Raw genomic sequence first — 18,862 nt, forward strand, 5'->3', positions numbered from 1 at the left:
TGGAACCCTGGGAAATACCTAGATATTCCTACAGCTCTACTGTGCCTTCTTCTCTTTGATATGTGGTCCATATTTTAAGTGCCTCCTTTTCTAGATGGACCTGCTCAAGGAGTTCAGTACTATACATTTAAGCTCAGTCCTTTGGGAACAAATCACTTGAGAGCCTTTAAAACCTTTGTGAAAATCCTAAGATAAAACAGTAGTGATGTCAATTAAAACCTGTTCTGTGTACTGTGCTATGCCAGGAAGCCTTATATACTAGCATGATTCATACATGTTGCCTGCCTCTCCTACTAGAATTTTTCGTAATGCCTTGAGATATTTCCCCCATTGACTTCATGAACACGGTTACTGATGCCCTGCTTCTCTTCATAATCAAGGAGCAGACTTTTAAGTGAATAAGTATTTATTTACTCTTATTATTTTATTGCTTCAGTCCAAAAGGTGATAACACTTACAATTTACAGTCAGTATTTAGTGGCTAGCTCATTGCGCATACTGAGTAAATATTTTTTGATTAAACTGATGGTGAATGTCATTCAACAGGACTGTATGAGGTACAGCAAACCAGTCAAGTCCAACCTGCCTGCCTTTAATCACAACTGGGAACATTTACTTATCCATTGACTCCTACTGATTACCTTACACAATGGCAGATCACTCAGCCTTGTAGCCCACAAAATTTAAATATTTACTCTCTGATATAATCATCACCATCATGAGAATAGCTTTCAAAAAATCTCTTAGATCCATAACATGTGTTTAATGGCTTTCTTACCAGCCTTTGTAAAGTGGATCTTATTTCTGATATCTTCCAAATAAGGAAAATGACATCCAGAGATATAGAGCTTAATAAGATCTAAGACCACACCCCCACTCACTGACCAACTATTTTGCAACCCAGATCTTTTGATATTTATACTAAACTATGTGGCCAGCATTTATACCAAGGTATTTTAAGAGAACATATAAAGGTATTCCCAATGCTCTCCAATACCAGTGTGCCTGTTCCCTCAAAAACTAAATGCTAGACAAACAAAAAGCAAAAATAAAAATGCCCTGCCTTGTTTTCGTATGTTTTGTTTTTGTGGATTGACATTGCCTTGTATTTCTTTCTTAACAAGCTTATTTTTCAGTGGAAATGATTATAGGCAGTGTAAGCTCTTTTTAAGCGTCTATCATTGGCATTAAAACAGAGAAACTGTTAAAAATGAAAACAGACTCATATAATAGGAAAACTCTGGGAGAATATTCAATTGGGCTTCAAAGTAGAATATGAAATTTAATGTGGCTAATTGATGCACTTGGGTAGAAATAATGCCAGGCTAAGTAGAGTTTAAATGGTGCTTAATTAGTTAATATGGCAGAGAAAAAAATTCTTGCTTGCTCCAGGATGAACGTTTACATTTTGGGTGAGGAACAGCAGCCATGGAAAGAGCTGAGACACTGTCAGCCTATGTTCACAGGCCATACTATTTGTCCCACGACACATGCCTTTTGTAAAACCCCATTATAACATGCCAAGACACCTGGTCCAATCCTGCACTCATTAGGCAACACAAAGAGGGGGAGTCTGTTTCCAGGAAGTAGATATGTCTGCCAAGCATGTAAAGACTGTTCAGTCCGTGCAGACAGCAGAGAGCTCTGGAGCTTCAGTAACGTGTCCTGGCTAAGATTCCTATACACTCCCTTGAACATGCGCTGTCTCCCATGCTGCTGTCCTGAGTGGGAGTCCTATTCCCATTACATGAGCCCAGTAGTATCTCCATAACAAGATTCTAACAGATACCCCACCCCATGGGACTGTAATGTAAATCACAACCCGAGATCCCATGAGATACAATTGCTTGCATATGTACCATTCTCCTGTAGGACCCAAACTTAGTCAGGATAGGATCCGTATCTTATTTACATTATGAGAGCACACACTACCCATTCTACTTGGAAATTTCTTAATTCTACATTTTTACTTTGTCCTCTTCCTCTTCTGAAGGAAGAAAGGAAACTAAGAATAGCTACATCATTAATTATGAAAGAGATCGGGAAGGACAAAGATAGAAAAGTCAAGCTGCCTGTTTACAGAATACATGTTACTGGGGAAAGAACATTGGGGTGGGGTTGAAAATATATCAAACTTTTATGAAAGGGGCAGAACACAAAGAACTGTAGAAGACTATGAATGGACTCAAATTAACTTTCAAATGCCTAAATAGATATTTAAATTGCCTTTAAACAATTATGGAATTTTTAAACATAATAAACTTTTGGTCTAGACTGTACAGTACTTAGAATTATGGACTTGGAATTATAATGCCAGAATCACTTTAGTGTTACAGTATGACACCGGAATCCCTGGTACTTATAGAGTGCTAGAGGAGATTAAAAAATGCTCAAAATAAATGAATGGATAAGGCAGAAGAAATACAGAGTTCTGCAAGCTAGAGAATGGTCAGATGGAAGACAGAACTGTGCTCCAACACTTTTCAAAGGAGTTCAGGTCAGCATAATAAATTAGATGAGGGAGTTAAAAACATCTCAGGGTATATAACTCACCAGGAGATGACGCCTTCAGCCCCAAATTGAGAAACAATAGGCTTGGGACTATGCCTGCCTGTTTTCCTTTCTTCTCACCATCTTTCCCTCCCTTCTTCCCTCCATTTTCCCTTCCTCCTTCCCTCCCTCCCTCCCTCTCTTCTTTACTTACTTCTCTTTCATTTTCTTTACTTATTTCCTTACTTCCTCCCTCCCTTTTCCCTCCCTCTCTCCTTCTTCCCCCCTTTTTCCCTTTCTTTCTCTCTCCCTTCCTGCTTTCCTTACTTTTTTCCTTACAAACATTCCTTCCTTTTTTCCTCCCAGTTTTCCTCCCATCCTCCCTCCCTTTCTTCCTCTTGCTCTTCCTTCCTGGCTCTCTCTTTATTGCCATTGATTCTTTTCTTTTTTTTTATTAGATACTCTCTGTATTTATATTTCAAATGTTTTGTTCTTCCCTTTCCCCCCACCCTCGCCTCCATTTCCATCACCCTCCCCCCTCATTCCCATCTCCCTCTTCTTCAATTTGTCTCTAGGAGGGTGCATCCTCTCCCAATCACCCTCTCAACCTTAGTGCCTTGGCATTCCCCTACACTGGGAAAACATGCCCTCACTAAACCAAGTCTCCTCTTTTTACTTTTTGTAATGAATGAAAGAGCACACTAAAATCAAATCATTCCTGAACAAGTTATAAAGTAGATACAGACTTAATGGAAAATTCATTCACTATGTTTTTAACATTGACCCACATTTAGCATGCAATTGTAGGTGCAAATTAAACCATGTATAACATAGTTTCCTAATGCCCACAAAACTGGAGCTCTGGGCAAGAAAAGTAGATAAATGTTCTTATGAGTGACTGAGCCTTTTATTTATTTATTTATTTATTTATTTATTTATTTATTTATTTATTTATTATTTCTTTATTTATTTATTTATTTTATACATACTTCCCATTTGCAGACCCTTCTTTTCTCCCAGCCCTCTCCCCCCCACACACACATTCCATTCACCTTTTCCCTTCACTTTTAAGAAGGCAGAGGTCCTTTCCAGGGAACCAAGGCATCCAGGCATGTCAATTCACTGCAGGACTAGGCATATCCTCTCCTCCTGAGGCCAGACAAGACCGAACCAGGGGAGCAGACTCTACAGTTAGGTAGGAGAGTTAGGTTAAATTTCCTCTCCAGCTGTTAGGGTACTGGAATAAAAACCAAGCTGGCCATCTCTTTTATATGTATGAAGGGCATGGGTCCAGGCCTTCTATGCCCTTTGGCTGATGGTTTAGTCTCTGGGAAGCCCAAAGGGTCCATGTTAGTTGATTCTGTTGGTCTCCTTATGGAATCCCTATTCCCTTCATGTTCCTCCATCCTTCCGCCAGTTTCTCCACCAGCCTTCCTAAGTGGCATCTCATGTTTGGCTGTGGGTCATTGTATCTGTTTCTGGCATCTGCTGGGTGAAGCCTCTCAGAGGACAGTTATGCTAGGCTCCTTCCTGGGAATCCAGGCAGACCAATACAAACATAGCCAGTGACTCCAAGGTAGTTGATCTTTTATTCTGTTCTACAGTGTTGATTACCAGCTTTGGGGACCAGGAAGTAAAAATCTGATTGGTATGGCTGATTTCTCTCCTAACATATTGCATTGGAAAGATAGGATGCTAGGGTGGACATAAGCAATGGATTAGGTATGAGGTAACAGGATGAGACTGAAGAAATATAATTTATATGCTACTGAGTTCCAGCAGATTCTCAAGGCACACTTCATTGGATAAAGGGATTTCAGGCTTTGGTGATACTGGGATCAGAATGTGAATGTCAAGTGTAGATGGATTTCGGATGCCTGGGTTTTTGTTAGCGGGAGTCAGAGAAATGAATCACTGTGCACTTTCAAAGGAGAGTGTAGGTGATATGCCTGTGAATTGATGTGGTTTAAACTCAGGGAAATATTCCACCAAGTCAGCTTCATCCAAGCTGTCAGCGTGTTTAGACAAACAGGGACCTTAAGGGAGTGAGCCACAAGAGACTGTTGGAATCTGTAAGAAACTATTACAATTCAAATGCTTCAAAAGCACAGGGTATAGGGTCTGCATTTCAAGGATAACCTTCCAGAGCAGGCAGGATGAGGTTCACCCAGCAAGGTTCTTCACCTCAGGTTAGGTCATGACCTTGTCAATAGCCTTCTAGAAGACAGCTCGGCTTACAACAAGAGAGAAACCTCCTGGACTGTACTGTCTCCTCAGTCCACCAAGTCATCAAGGATGCTGTCAGGGAAAAGCAGTTTAAATGTTTGAATGAGGAATCTCTGCCCAGTAACCTTTTTCTTTTGGGGTCTGCTATTCTGAGGACTCTCAGCAGGCAGGCACTCTGAGTGTTTACTGTGCTGTGTTACTAATTTGAGAATTTTGGGGTATTGAAATATAGGGTGGCTCATACAAATTTGAATGCCATAATCCTCCCTTCCTTTCACACGGAGCCTCTCAACACTACCTGTACTTTAGCTGCTCCAGACTTAGGGACTTAATCGGCTTTTTACAAAAAAGGAAGATGGGAGAAATTGACCTGAGCCAGCAAGTCTACCGATTTGTCTGCAAATCCAAATGTTCAGAATGGAGTTCTCCTCTAAGACCTGAAGTCAGAGAATGGAGAAAATAGTCTAAATCCTGTTCAGTGAATTAGTGGCAGACACCTATGTACCTGCTCTTGTTGTGATTCACTATTCCTGTAGTGGCAATTACCCTTATCACACACACACAATAGAGAAGCCACAAGGAAAACAGCTCCTGAAAACTACTCTTTGACACTGCACTTGTGCCTGCCTCCCAGCTCTGATCTTGGTCTTCCCAGAGAAAAGTATAAACCAGATGATTCCTTATAGAAAAACAGTGATGTGTGGTTCCTTATGATTAAACTCTTATCAGTTCTTTGGTAATTTACAGTTACTCTCCCTTCCTTTGTGTCTTCAGCATACAGAATAGATCCTGAGTGATGTGGAGCTGATCCCTAGGAATCAAAATGACATAAATCCTATTCTTCAGAAATATGGGGAATGGGAGATAGCTAGGTAGGTCTCTTATTTTATTTTGGGAAGCTCTTTATGTATTTATAAGAAATTAATAAAGAGAGAGAAGAAAGCAAAACATAGGAAGGACTATATCGGACAAATTGAAATGGTTATTTTAAAATAAATAATAAAAAATTACTTTTTGCTATTGTATTCTATTTAGCTATCAGTTTAGGGGTGATGTCATAGTTTTACAGCATCTACTAGTTCACATGTCTTATTATTTTCCCCTTAGACTTATAAAATCCATTCTTAGAGAAATTGCTTTTATATATGATAAAGATTTCTGGCAAAATATTGAGACTACATGAATAGAATGAGAAATGTAAACTCCCAGGATAAGTTCAGACCCTAAGTTTAGTTCTAGAGTCTGGGATAGAATCCTGTTTCTGACAGCTGATAAACAAGTTCAGCAAAGTGGCTGGATACAAAATTAACTCAAACAAACCAGTAGCCTTCCTATACTCAAAGGACAAACGTGGAGAAAGAAATTAGTGAAAAGGTACCCTTCACAATCGTTACAAAAACTATGAAATACCTTGGTGTGACTCTAACTAAGCAAGTGAAGAACCTGTATGACAAGAACTTCAAACCTCTAAAGAAAGAAATTGAGGAGGATCTCAGAATATGGAAAGATCTCCCATGCTCATGGATTGGAAAAATCAATATCTTAAAAAAGGCCATCCTACCAAAAGCAATCTACAGATTCAACGCAATCCCCATCAAAATTTCAACACAGTTCTTCATGGAATTGGAAAGATCAATGTGCAATTTCATATGGAATAACAAAAGACCTAGAATAGCAAAATCCATCCTCAACAACAAGAAAACATCTGCGGGAATCACTATCCCTGACCTCAAGCTATATTACAAGGCAATTGTGCTGAAAACTGCATGGTACTGGTACAGAAATAGGCATGTGGATCAATGGAATAGAATAGAAGATCCAGAAATGAACCCTCATGTATATGGTCACCTGATTTTTGACAAAGGAGCAGTAAACATTCAATGGAAAAAGGACAGCCTATTCAACAAATGGTGCTGGTCCAACTGGCACTCAGCATGCAAAAGAATGAAAATAGACCCGTTCTTATCTCCTTGTACAAAGCTCAAGTGTAAGTGGATCAAAGAGCTCCACATTAAACCAGATACACTGAAACTATTAGATGAGAAAGTAGGGAAAACCTTAGAACACATAGGCACAGGAGAAAATTTCCTGAACAAAACACCAATGGCTCAAGCTCTAAGGTCAGAGATTAACCAATGAGACCTAATGAGATTGCAAAGTTTCTGTAAGGCTAAGGACATCGTCAAGAAAACAAAACGGCAACCAACAGAATGGGAAAAGATCTTTACCAACACCACATCAGATAGAGGCCTAATATCCAAGGTTTACAAGGAACTCAAAAAGCTAGACACCAGAGAATCAAATAACCCTATTAAAAAATGAGGTACAAAGCTAAACAAAACGTTTTCAGTTGAGGAACACCGAATGGCCGAGAAACATCTGAGGAAGTGCTTGACATTCTTAGCCATCAGGGAAATGCAAATCAAAACAACCCTGAGATTCCACCTCACACCAGTCAGATTGGCCAAGATCCAAAACTCAGATGACAGCAGATGCTGGCGAGGCTGCGGAGAAAGAGGAACACTTCTCCACTGTTGGTGGGGATGCAAGCTAATACAACCACTCTGGAAATCTGTCTGCCGATACCTCAGAAAATTGGATATAGTACTACCTGAAGACCCAGCTATTCCACTTCTGGGCATATACCCCAGAGACACTTTAATACACAACAAAGATATATGCACCACAATGTTCATAGCGGCTCTATTTATAATAGCCAGAAGCTGGAAGGAACCCAGATGTCCTTCAGAAGATGAATGGATACAAAAATTGTGGTACATATACACAATGGAATACTACTCAGCCACCAGAGACAATGACTTAACCAAATTCTTAAGAAAATGGCTGCATCTAGAGAAGATCATCCTGAGTGAGATAACCCAGTCACAAAAGAACAGACATAATATGCAGTCACTGATAGTGGGATGCTAACCCCAGAGGCTTGCACTCCCCCAGAAACAACTCACTGACTGTATGAAGTCCAAGAAATAAAGAAAACAAATATATATATATATATATATATATATATATATACATATTTACAAAACAAGAAGACTTTGACTATTTCCATGTTGCATTTTGTTTTGCATGTACTTTACGCTTATTGTAACTATTAGGTTTTCAATGCATACTGTCAAGCCCTTGAAAAAAATCAAGTACTGACTAAAAAATAAAAAAAAAAAAAAAAAAAAGAATCCTGTTTCTGATGTTTATTACATGATTGGGATGACCTATTTTTTTTTATCATTCTGTGGTATGGGGGGGGGCGTTATTTTGCTTTTTTTTTGTTTTGTTTTGTCTTACCTCTAGGACAGAATTTATAACATAACCCAATTCAAAAAAATGTTTTGAGACTTAACACATTTTATTTGCCTTAGGCAATTCTCTAGCATATAGTAAGCATAAAATTGTTAATCATTATCATTAAGACAAATCATAAAGATGTCCAAGATGACAAAATGGTTCAAAGGGAAAGAAATCTCAAGGGAGACAGTCAAAAGGCTGTCTTTTGGAATGGTGGTTTTAAAATGAATATGGTGATTGGAACCAAAGGAAAAATGGTAACTACTTCTCAGAGCCAAATGTAATTTTCTATTTTAACCATCTAAATTCATGTAGATTCATATGCTTCTCTGCTAGGGAAAACAATAATGGACCAAAGGACCCAATCTACAACTAAACAGGTGCTTCCTCTAGCTCATGAACCAGGGGAGAACCTATCATTGAATGGATTTGAAGACAGAGCAGAGCAGCTCTGTGGGACCCTACATGGCAGATGCTATAGTTCTGTGTATCCTCATGCTTGCAAAACAAAATTTAAAAAAAAAACAAAAAACAAAACATAAGACAAAAAATTAAAAATCCCAAAACGAACAAGCAAAAAAAAAAAAAAAACATGGAGTTCACTTGCTATCCAAATGTACTGGCTCATTTTGATATTCTTGCCTGTTCTTTCTGTTCTTTTTTTTTTTTTTCTTTCCTTCAGACTTTCCTGAGAACATTCTCATTTAACTGACTGTCCAGTTGCTACACAGAACAGCAGTGTCCTCCACTGAGTTGTGACTGACTGGGGATTTGGTGTGCGAGGTCTAGTTTTTCTGATTCATAGTTAGTCTTCTTCTTACTCAATAGTACCACCTGAAAGCTGAGTCAGCATAGCAATGAACTTTGATAGAATATATTTCAAATATTCAAAACCCAAATTCTCATAAGAAAATCAGAAAAAAAATATATTAAACTGGGTGCAAATAAACAAAGCTGCCATGGACCCTGTGCTGAGTGAGTCCGTGAATCGCTTGATTAGAAGACCTGTCTGTGATAACAGAGGCCAACAGTGCAGCCTAGTTGTGGGATGGTCAGAAGAAACATCTGTGCTCAATGCCATGACAAGGTGGAGAAATGAGTTAATAACAGTTTCAGCTAGCTAGAAAGTTGCAGAGTTTAAAAAGCGACAAAAGTAATGATCATATAAGGCTGATGGCATTCTCTACACACAGCAGGAGGCAGAACCTAAATGAAGGTTTGCTTTTTATTTTTGCTGATTATTTTTATTAATGAGGTAATTTTTGTATTTTGATAAATTGTATTTTGTATGTTTATCTTTAGAAGAAGACAGCATTTCTGAGTAGATCCACCCTCTCAGTTTCTGGTAACCATAAAACAGCTGTAGGTCATTCTACTGAAGGTTTAATGGGATAAGTTATTCATACCTTACTACCCCTCATCTGAGGAGAATATTTTCTTTCTTTTCAAAAAGAAACAAAATCAATACTTTAATGAATCAATGAGAAACATTACACTGGAAATCAGTAATTAATGGAACAAAAAGAAAACTGTAAAAATTAGGTAAAGAGATACTGCACATCTGTAAGGAAGAAAGTGAATCATGCCCAGTGCTTAGAGCCCGTAGATTCGAGCCTTTCTTACTTTCAGACTTAGTTAGGGTTACTATGACTGTGAAGAAACACCAGGATCAAGGCAACTTACAAAACAAAGCCTTTATAAGCACTTGCTTACAGTTCTGTGCTGAGGCCGTGGACATCATGGCAGACAACATGGAAAAATACATGGCACTGGAGCAGTGGCTATGAGCTACAAAAAAACTGGATCTATTATAGGCCTTTTGATCCTCCATCTCACTGAAGCACTCCCTCTAATAAGGCCACATACTGACTTCAACGAGGCCATACCTTGTAATCCTTCCTATGTAGTCTACCACCTGGGAACTAAGCATTCAAAAGCATGAGCCTATGAAGGCCTTTCTCTTCCAAAACACCACATCTCTAACATTGTAGAAGATCCAAAGTAATTAATATTAGTCTAAGTAGACATGCCTGCTAGATATAAGAAAGGAAGAAATATACCACAGTGGAGCATGACAGAAAAACTAAGAGATGTGAAATTAGCCAAATTCGATTTCTTTGTCATTTTTTTGATACTTTAAAGCATATGTGACACAATTCACTTAAAAACCAGCCTGGTCTACATAATGAGTTCCAGGGCAGCAGAGCTACATAGTGACAGCCTCTGTCTGTCTGTCAGTCAGTCTGTCTGTCTGTCTGTCTCTGTCTCTCTCCTTCTGTCTGTCTCATGTGCGCACACACACACACACACACACACACACACACACACACACCGAGAGAGAGAGAGAGAGAGAGAGAGAGAGAGAGAGAGAAAGAGAGAGACAGAGAGAGAGAGAGAGACAGAGAGAGAGAGAGAGAGAGAGAGAGAGAGAGAGAGAGAGAAAGAGAGAGACAGAGAGAGAGAGAGAGAGAGAGAGAGAGAGAGAGAGAGAGAGAGAGAGAGAGAGAGAGAGAGAGAGAGAACATAACAAAATGTAAGAATATTTATGTTAGGTCACAATTTTGGAGTGTTTGGGGGTGGGGACTTAAAGTAAAATATCACAGTGGTAACTTGTGGCAAAGGATGTTGCCTCCTATATAAGTCATGTCAGTAAGAGGGAACTGACAATGCAAATCTTCTTCTAGACACACCAATGACCTCCCAGTAGACTTTACCTTAAGACAGTTCTATCACCTTTCATTATTTCTAGGGACTAGATACCATGCTGTCTAACACCTGTGTTTTTAGGAACACTGTAGAGCCAAAGTACAAAAAGTAGCAACATTTTAATAGTCCTCTTACATAATATGGTCTTCCTTATAATTGATTGATTTCCTTGTGGATAAAAATGCAAATCTCTATTCAGTAAACAACAAAATTTAGGAAAATTTGTATTAAAGTCTTGAATAAGCTATTGCTCTCTTTGATTTTGAACACCACTACAGCTCTGTGCTCTCTGATTCCTACATTCACTTCCAGATTTCTATTACCTAAAATGTTGACCCTGAGCCTGAATTTTTATGTTTATTTTATCCATATTTGATAACATTATATTGGAATAACACACACACACATATTGGGAAGAAAAAAGATAGGAAGAGAGAATGTTATTGTTAAATCAATTATCTTGATTTCTTTCTATGGCCATAAGCCTTCATAAAAGCTATCCTTAAAAAAGTAATAATTTAGCCTTTTTATTCATCTTCTATCTTGTATCAGTTCCTTCATTCTCTCTTCTCCATCATTTTTTTCAATATGAAATATATCACCCTCAAAGCCTGAACATTATCTTGTGTTTTTCTTGAAGAAGTAAACATCCATTCTTTGGCCTATATATGATAAGGAAGTAAGTCAAAGTGTGCTATGTGGGGAACCATCTACAATTTTTCTGTTTCAGGTATGTGTCTAACTATTTTTATACCCTTAAATATCTCAAATAATATGTTCATTTTTATAATTTGATGTTTCAGTGGTATCAAACATTCATTGTCCACTGAATGATTGACTTGATAGTTTTTTACCAACTAAATTATATGCCTATTAATATGAGAAGCTTCATGTCCCTGGCCAAAGAACTATTTATAATATACAGATATTAAGGTAAAATGTGATCATGTCCTCAGATGTTCTATGGCATTGCTGAGCATACATTGCAAATATTGGCCAAAGATGATGAAGAGGAATACAGACATGGTTGCAGTTGTATGTCAAGAGGGATTATACTATTGAAGCATGACAAATAAGGTAAGTAAGACAGGAAGTTGATGCATGAAAACATCAAGGCTGAGAGAAAAGAAGGGAGTGAGAGGGAGAGATGGTTCCATTTACAGAACAGAAGAAGATTCTGCAAATTTTATAACCATCCAATATCTAGCATCCTAGATATCAACTACTAGAAGGATAAAAGGTACTTGAAAATGAGAAAATAAAGTCAACTAAGATCATACGTGTGAATTCTCTCTCTCTCTCTCTCTTCTTCTTTTTCTTCTTCTTCTTCTTCTTCTTCTTCTTCTTCTTCTTCTTCTTCTTCTTCTTCTTCTTCTTCTTCTTCTTCTTCTTCTTTTTTTTTTTTCTTTTATTTCCATGAATGGCTGAGATCAAGGTCATTCTTCAGAGATAAATAAACTAAGAAGTGAAGGACAAAGAGACTATGGGAATCACTCATGGAGATATCGAAATTCACTAGAATCACTGTAACATTTGGATTCACTTAGTGATAAGTTATTTTATAAGAAGAAAGAATTTCCTGACATTTTTGTGGGACTACACATGGAAAAAAATAGCAGAAGTGAACATATTTATGAACAGAAATAAAAAGAAACAGGGACTGAATGGAAAGAGAAACACGGCAACTTGAATAAAATTAAAAGACAAGTAAAGCAAGCAAATTGTTTCCAGAATAACTGGTATATGGGGTGTGTGAAGCACTACATGACACTAATAATAGGAGTTAGTTATGTTAAGGGCTAGTTAGTAATGTCAAAATATTAAATATTGGGAATCCAAAGTAAATCGTATATATCCTTGTTCTGTTTTTTCAGAATTTTCACTCTATGGTAGAATAAATAAGAGAGAACACAATAAACGCTTTTATAGAAGAAATATTAAAACACTTGAATTTTGCATATCTCCATATCACAAGGTAACATGACAAATGTACAGATATATAGCCTAAGAGTTATGAGGGCCAAAAAGTAACCCAGTGACTTTCCATGTTTGTGGAGCCCTAGGCAGCAGAGAGAGTGATTCACTGACTTTTTCAGAGAAGTCAAGCTCTAGATTATCTGGAACATTCCATAAAGATGGGAATGGTTTAAAGGAAGTAAGTACATCTCAGAAACATAGGTCAGCAGAGGAAAAAATAGGAATAACTACTCAGTATGGTATATGGCCTAGATATTACCTGTTCCATTAATGCTAGGATTTTGGCTAAATTTATCTTGTTTAGGTCTGGTACAGGCAATCACAAATACCACAACATGATTATTGAAATAAACAGTTTCTATGCAGGAGACATTTTGTAGTACCCTTTTCCATCCTCTGCCTCTTATACTCTTTTTGGCTTTTTTACAAAGTTCTCTGAGCCTTGGTAGTAATGGAAATTAAAATCTTGTTAAGAGATAAGCACCATGTCTCTTATTTTCACCTTTTGAACAGTTGCCTATCTCTCTGTTGACTTTCATTCTCTATTAAAAGACAGTTCTAACCAAACTAGAAAGAAGCACAGGTCTATAGTCATAAACAGAAATATTTAGAAGGTAATTTTCATAATAATCATTTGGCAAAATAACAATAACAGGTTCTCCTCTAGGGTCTATGAAATCCCTAGCCATAAGAACTTATCTAAGCATGAGGTTCCTTCCTGTGAAGCAAAAAGCCAAAATCTGATCAGAATGAATTGAGGTACCCTATAACGGTCTTTCCACTATTTCAGTAGTAAGTACATCTCTCCCCACAGGTAGATATTACAGCATTCAGGGACAAGTTCTGGGTAAGACTACTGATATATTTTTCCCCTGGAAGCCATAGAACCTATGGCCCCATTAAAAGCCAGCCAGAAAACAAGAAGTTCCCCAATCCATTTGAGAATGACTTCTCTGTGTCCTGTAGCCAAAGTGCATGATGTCTCACCATGTAAGTTATCATAGGTAATGAAGGGTAATGACAATGGCCTGTGTTGATTGAGAGATATTTGAGACCATTATGACCAATAAGTCATAGGTTATTATCCCATGCCCTGTACTATAATTTTCTTTTAATAATATATATCTTCTGAGAGTGATATTGCCCACCCATGGAGGGTAGCCATGCTCTAACTATTATTATTGAAGTGTTACTTTAAAATGAGCTCACTAACCAGTTGTTTCCATTAGGCTTTTTCCTTGATATCAGTAATCTGAATTAGACTACTCTACTTGGTCATTGTGCATAAGACATTACTGTGCACTATGCCTTGGAACAGTTAGGGATTCCCCAGGTGTGCTGATGCTATTTGGTATGTTAGCCTATTTTTGCTTTTGTTTAGTTTGTTTTAGAGGTCAGAGCTTAAATTTCAAAGTGAGTATCCTGCTGTTCCCTTTATGTGTTCTTCCGGTAATTTTAAAGGTCAGAGTTTGTCCTTTAGGTCTTTGATCTATTTTGAATTGAATTTTGTGCAGAGGATCATTATGGAGATCAGTAAGGTATGCTCCCAAACACTAAGAAGTAGACATACCCCATGATTTGACCATCCCTTTGCTGGATATATAACCACAGCTATGGACTTAGTACTAAAAAAAAATAATAATGTGCATGATCATGTTTATTGCAGCACTAGTTATAATAGCCAAGTAATGGAAACAACTTAGTCTACTATCTTATGTATATATCTAAAGTATTAAAAGAAAATGTTTTACACCCCTCCCACACACACAGTATTTAGCAATACAGAAGAATGAAATACTCTCACTGCTAACAAAGTAGGTATATGTAGAGACATACTGTGTAAAATGAGTCAGCTGTAGAAGACCACTACTACCTGTTTTCTTTCATTTCTCAAAGAAAAATAAAGCCTGCCATAAATATGAAATAGTTATGAACAGATTTAATAGATGATGGGTCAACTGAGTTGAGAAAGTAGAAAACAGGGGGTTGTGGGTGATCAGTGCATACTATTCACACACACACACACATACACATTTGTATGTGTGTTAAAATATCATGAGTTCCCTAATATATAAAACTAGTACATGTAAATAAAATACACTCAAAGGAAATAATCCACTTGGAGAAAAGGATATTAACATACATAGCATATTTTTGATTTTTTCGAGATTGCATTTCGTCAAAGAGAAAGAGAATAGATAAAGGCAACAGTGTCAGGCATGAGGCTGTGGTAATGATCATGATAGGAAACACAAAGGTGTGAACTGATGCACCCTGGCTGAGGAGGAAATGTGACCTCACCGTTCAGATGCTTAACAAGTGCAAACAGAAGGTGTGAGACATTCTGTCATACTCGGGGACTTTCTACAACACAAAGGTGACACTGAAATGAAGGCTCCAGGTGCTTCTTATGGCCCTCCCAAGACTAGATGTGTGACTTTAGAAGTGTCAATGGAGGTGTGAAGCAAGGACATGCATGGTTAGGAAAGAATAATTTTTTCACGGAGGAGGTGCCTAGGGAAGCCAATGTCATTAAACTTTTATAATGTCTGTTTAGTGCCCATGACTAGTGGTTCTGGCAATAGTGCATCAATTAGGGCAAATGGCCTTTAATCTCTTAAAAGAACGGGATGAAGCAAACAGCCTTGTTTTCATTTCCAAGGACAAAGAACACAATTGTTTTCAGACTCATGTTCTCTCTAAACTAGAAGGTACAGATCAGCTGAGCTGAGTGTTATTGAAGCTGGAAACATAAAATATCATCTAAGTAATAAATGTAACGTTTTCCATGGGTGAAATTTTAGCATGGTTTTCCAATTCAGAGACACGGGGTAATTCAATTTATAGACTCAGAATCATTGACTGTCAAGCTGCACAGGGTTCCCATCCAGAGTCTTTCTTTTGTTTTAGTGTAGGAGGACTGAGGTGCAGAGTAAGCACCCTTGTCATTGAATTCATTGACTTACATCAAAGTAGAAAGAGCTGGGTCAGAACACCTGGAAAGAGACATTGTTTCTGCTCAGTACTGCTCTGTGCAATGTGTAAGTTTTATGTTTTGTTCTTTAAAATCAAATTAGGGAGATTTTGTTTGGTGTTTACATTAAACAAAAACATGAACTGTAGGCCAAATTGGATGTGCCCTGCATTCCAAAAGCACTGAATGAGGTGAAGTAGCCATTCTTACTGTCTTCATGGGCCACACATCGATGGACTTTCCCTGGATGCACCTTTTTCTGTTCTCTCATCTGAGAGCATCTACCTACAAACAAATCAGAATTGGAAAATTGAGTTTCATGAAGTACTGAATTTCTAATAATAACCTACTCTTCACATTACATCTAACCCCATTCAAAAAGGATGAGAAATCAAATGACCCCTGATATCGACCATGGTATGACGAAAGACTGGCATTCGTCACTAGTGGGGATGCAAACTTGGGCAGTCACCGCAGAAAGCAGTGTAGAGGTTCTCTCAAAACTGAAACCTAGGAACTATGTGAGCCACTTACGCTTCTCTGGGGAATCTGCCTGATGGACTCAGGGTTAACATAGCACCAGGGTACTTGCACATCCCTCTTTACTGCCACAGTGAACACAGTTGCAAGGGAATGAGGACTCAGTAAAATGTTCACATGAATGAAAATGCTAGAATGACACCTAATGTACGCCAGCCAATAAAATTAACATTGTTTAAAAAGTTACCTTGGTTTATTTTGTGACTGTTTGGCTATCTCCAGTGGTGCTTTGGGAAAAAATATATTTGCAGGTTTCTGGTGTTGAGGAAGGGTGAATGTACAGCAGGGCCCAGCTCAGTCCAGCCACTTTCAAAAGTCTGCTCAATCAAAGCCCTGGAAGCATGTAAACCTGAGGCTAAAGGAAAACATCCACCTATTCACCTTTATTTCAACTTTTGATTTACTTCTCCAGCATGGACTTAAAATGAAATGTTTGATTTTTATTTTAAAGCTATTGCTTATTCTGCGGTGAGGCTACAGGTCAACTGACAGAGTGCTTTCCTGGTTTCTAACTACTAATGCACAGGATACTTAATCCCTTGTTGAAAACCTCACTGTTAACAAATGGTGCGATTCTCATTTTAAATGCAGGCAACGAGAGCCAAGAAGATGCATGCAAGTTTTCTTAATAAATTGCAGATGGTATGTGTTTGTGTGTGTGTGTGAGAGGGGGGGGGGGGAGACAGACAGACAGACAGACAGAGAGATAGAGGGAGGAAGAGAGGGACAGAAAGAGGGAGGAAGGGAGGGAGGAAGATAGGAAGGGAAGAAAGGTAGAGACAGGGTTTTAGGAAGTTCAGGCGAACCTCAAACTCTCTTCCTGTCAGAGGCAGGCCTTGAAACCCTGATCTTCCTACTTCTGTTTCCCTGAGGTGAAGGGTTCATGCCACCACACTTGACTCCCCTTGGGGTTTATTTATTTGGGGGGCTAGAATGATGGTTTGATGATTAAGACTATTTCCTGTTTTCCTAGAGGTCCTAAATTCAGTTCCCACTACCCACATTTATAGTTGTTTGCAGAACAAAATAACTATCCTGATAATCTGCATTCTCACAGCAAGTTTCTACATAGGAATCTCACAATTGTTGCTAATCTTGCAGCAATCATTGTTATTCACAGTTATTTTTCTGGGCCTGCTTCTCCAGCCTGTGTACCCCAATATTATATGTATATACCCCTAAATCTGGCAGATTCAGCTTCAGTTCCTTGCGCTTAAGGCCGTGATTGATGTAAAATATTATGGGAATAACATTTGAAATGTAAATACAGAGAGTATCTAATAAAATAATAAAAGAAAATATGTCTAGAGAATAAAAGGAAAGTCAGTTAGTTCTCTTGAAAATTAAGTCCTTGAATACAGGGTATATGACATGGGGTTCATTTTTTAAAAATTTGTAGGTAGCAGAGTATTTAATGTACTACGGACTACATTTGAATGATTGGCTTTGATGTTTGACCCCAGGCTCTGCATGTATTAGCTGTGTAATACAGGCAAGCCTGTAGCCATTTCTGCAACAATTTCCATCGCCTGAAATAGGACAGTGATATATCTCATATCCTGCTTTCTGATTGATTAGTGATGTATTATTCCAGCTTCTAAAAAGAATGAATGTGTGTGTGTGTGTGTGTGTGTGTGTGTGTGTGTGTGTGTGTGTGTGTGCCTATAGAAATAGGTGAGAAAAAGTGAGAAGGAGAGAGACTCCCAGTGTCTTTTTGTTTTGTTGGTCCTCTTAACAAGTCTGGTGATCTCTGCATCCCATGACAATAAAGCCATCCAGGCTATTGGATTGGACTATAATCTCTTACAGAAACACCATCATAGTCACACTCAGAAAGAGTGCTCTGCCATCTGCCTGAACACCACTTAGCTCAATAAAGTTAATACATGAGCTGACCCTCATATATGAGAATATTCAATCACCACTTATGATGTCACCAACTATTTGGTAGCTAAAACATAAACATTGATTACTGTTCTTTGAGTTCCAGGAATTTGCTCCACATGTTGCTTAGTGTAACTAACATGCATTGATTCTTTATTATGAAAAAGATAGGGCTTTAATGGTTTTATATGTGCTTACAGCAATATAATAGCCACCTGTCATGAACCAAGTTTATAAGTGAAGACAATGAGCTACAAAAAGTAAACTGAACTTTCCGAGAATTTCACAACCAGCAATTGACAAGTGTTATGGTTTAAATGAAAAAATATGTTCTAGGGACTCAGGTATTTGGACACTTGGTTTGGACCCCAGCTGGTGGTACTGTTTAGGGTGGTTATGGGGGATATAGCCTTGCTTGAAAATTAATATGAGTGTGGGACAGTTTCCCTTCTCTTCTAGTTTGGTTTCTCTGCTTTATGTTTGCAGTTGAAGATGTGATATCTCAGCTTGCTGCTCTGGCCTTGGCTGCCATGTTTTCTCCTACCCCATTATGGACCTCCTGTAAGCAATGTTCCAATTTGTCCTACATCTCCAACTTATCCGCTGATCACTTATTATGTGGAGAATGATCCCTGATGATGTCCACAAAAAGAAAAAGAATTTTCTTTTGCTGAAGTCATACTTTGTGTTATACCTAAGCTATTTAACATCCTTGCTTTTCAATGTTCATGTTGCACTGGGCTAAAGTATCTAACAAAAATT

The 18,862-nt window shown here is 38.1% G+C and overlaps 1 protein-coding gene across 4 annotated transcripts in view; it reads left to right on the plus strand.

Annotated features, from left to right (window-relative positions):
- The window catches only part of AGBL1 (AGBL carboxypeptidase 1), an 889,014-nt gene that overhangs the window by 676,639 nt on the left and 193,513 nt on the right, over positions 1–18,862 (plus strand). The window contains exon 23 of one of the 4 annotated variants that reach the window (XM_080914791.1): positions 11,682–11,802. The exons of the other annotated variants lie outside the window; for them this stretch is intronic. Within the exon in view, the coding sequence (XP_080770917.1) occupies positions 11,682–11,787 (106 nt within the window). The 3' untranslated portion in view covers positions 11,788–11,802. The remainder of the gene's footprint in view (positions 1–11,681; positions 11,803–18,862) is intronic. 4 annotated transcript variants of the gene reach the window in all.

Source organism: Micromys minutus, assembly GCF_963924665.1.
Source record: "Micromys minutus genome assembly, chromosome: 3".
In the NCBI taxonomy this organism is placed as follows: domain Eukaryota; kingdom Metazoa; phylum Chordata; class Mammalia; order Rodentia; family Muridae; genus Micromys; species Micromys minutus.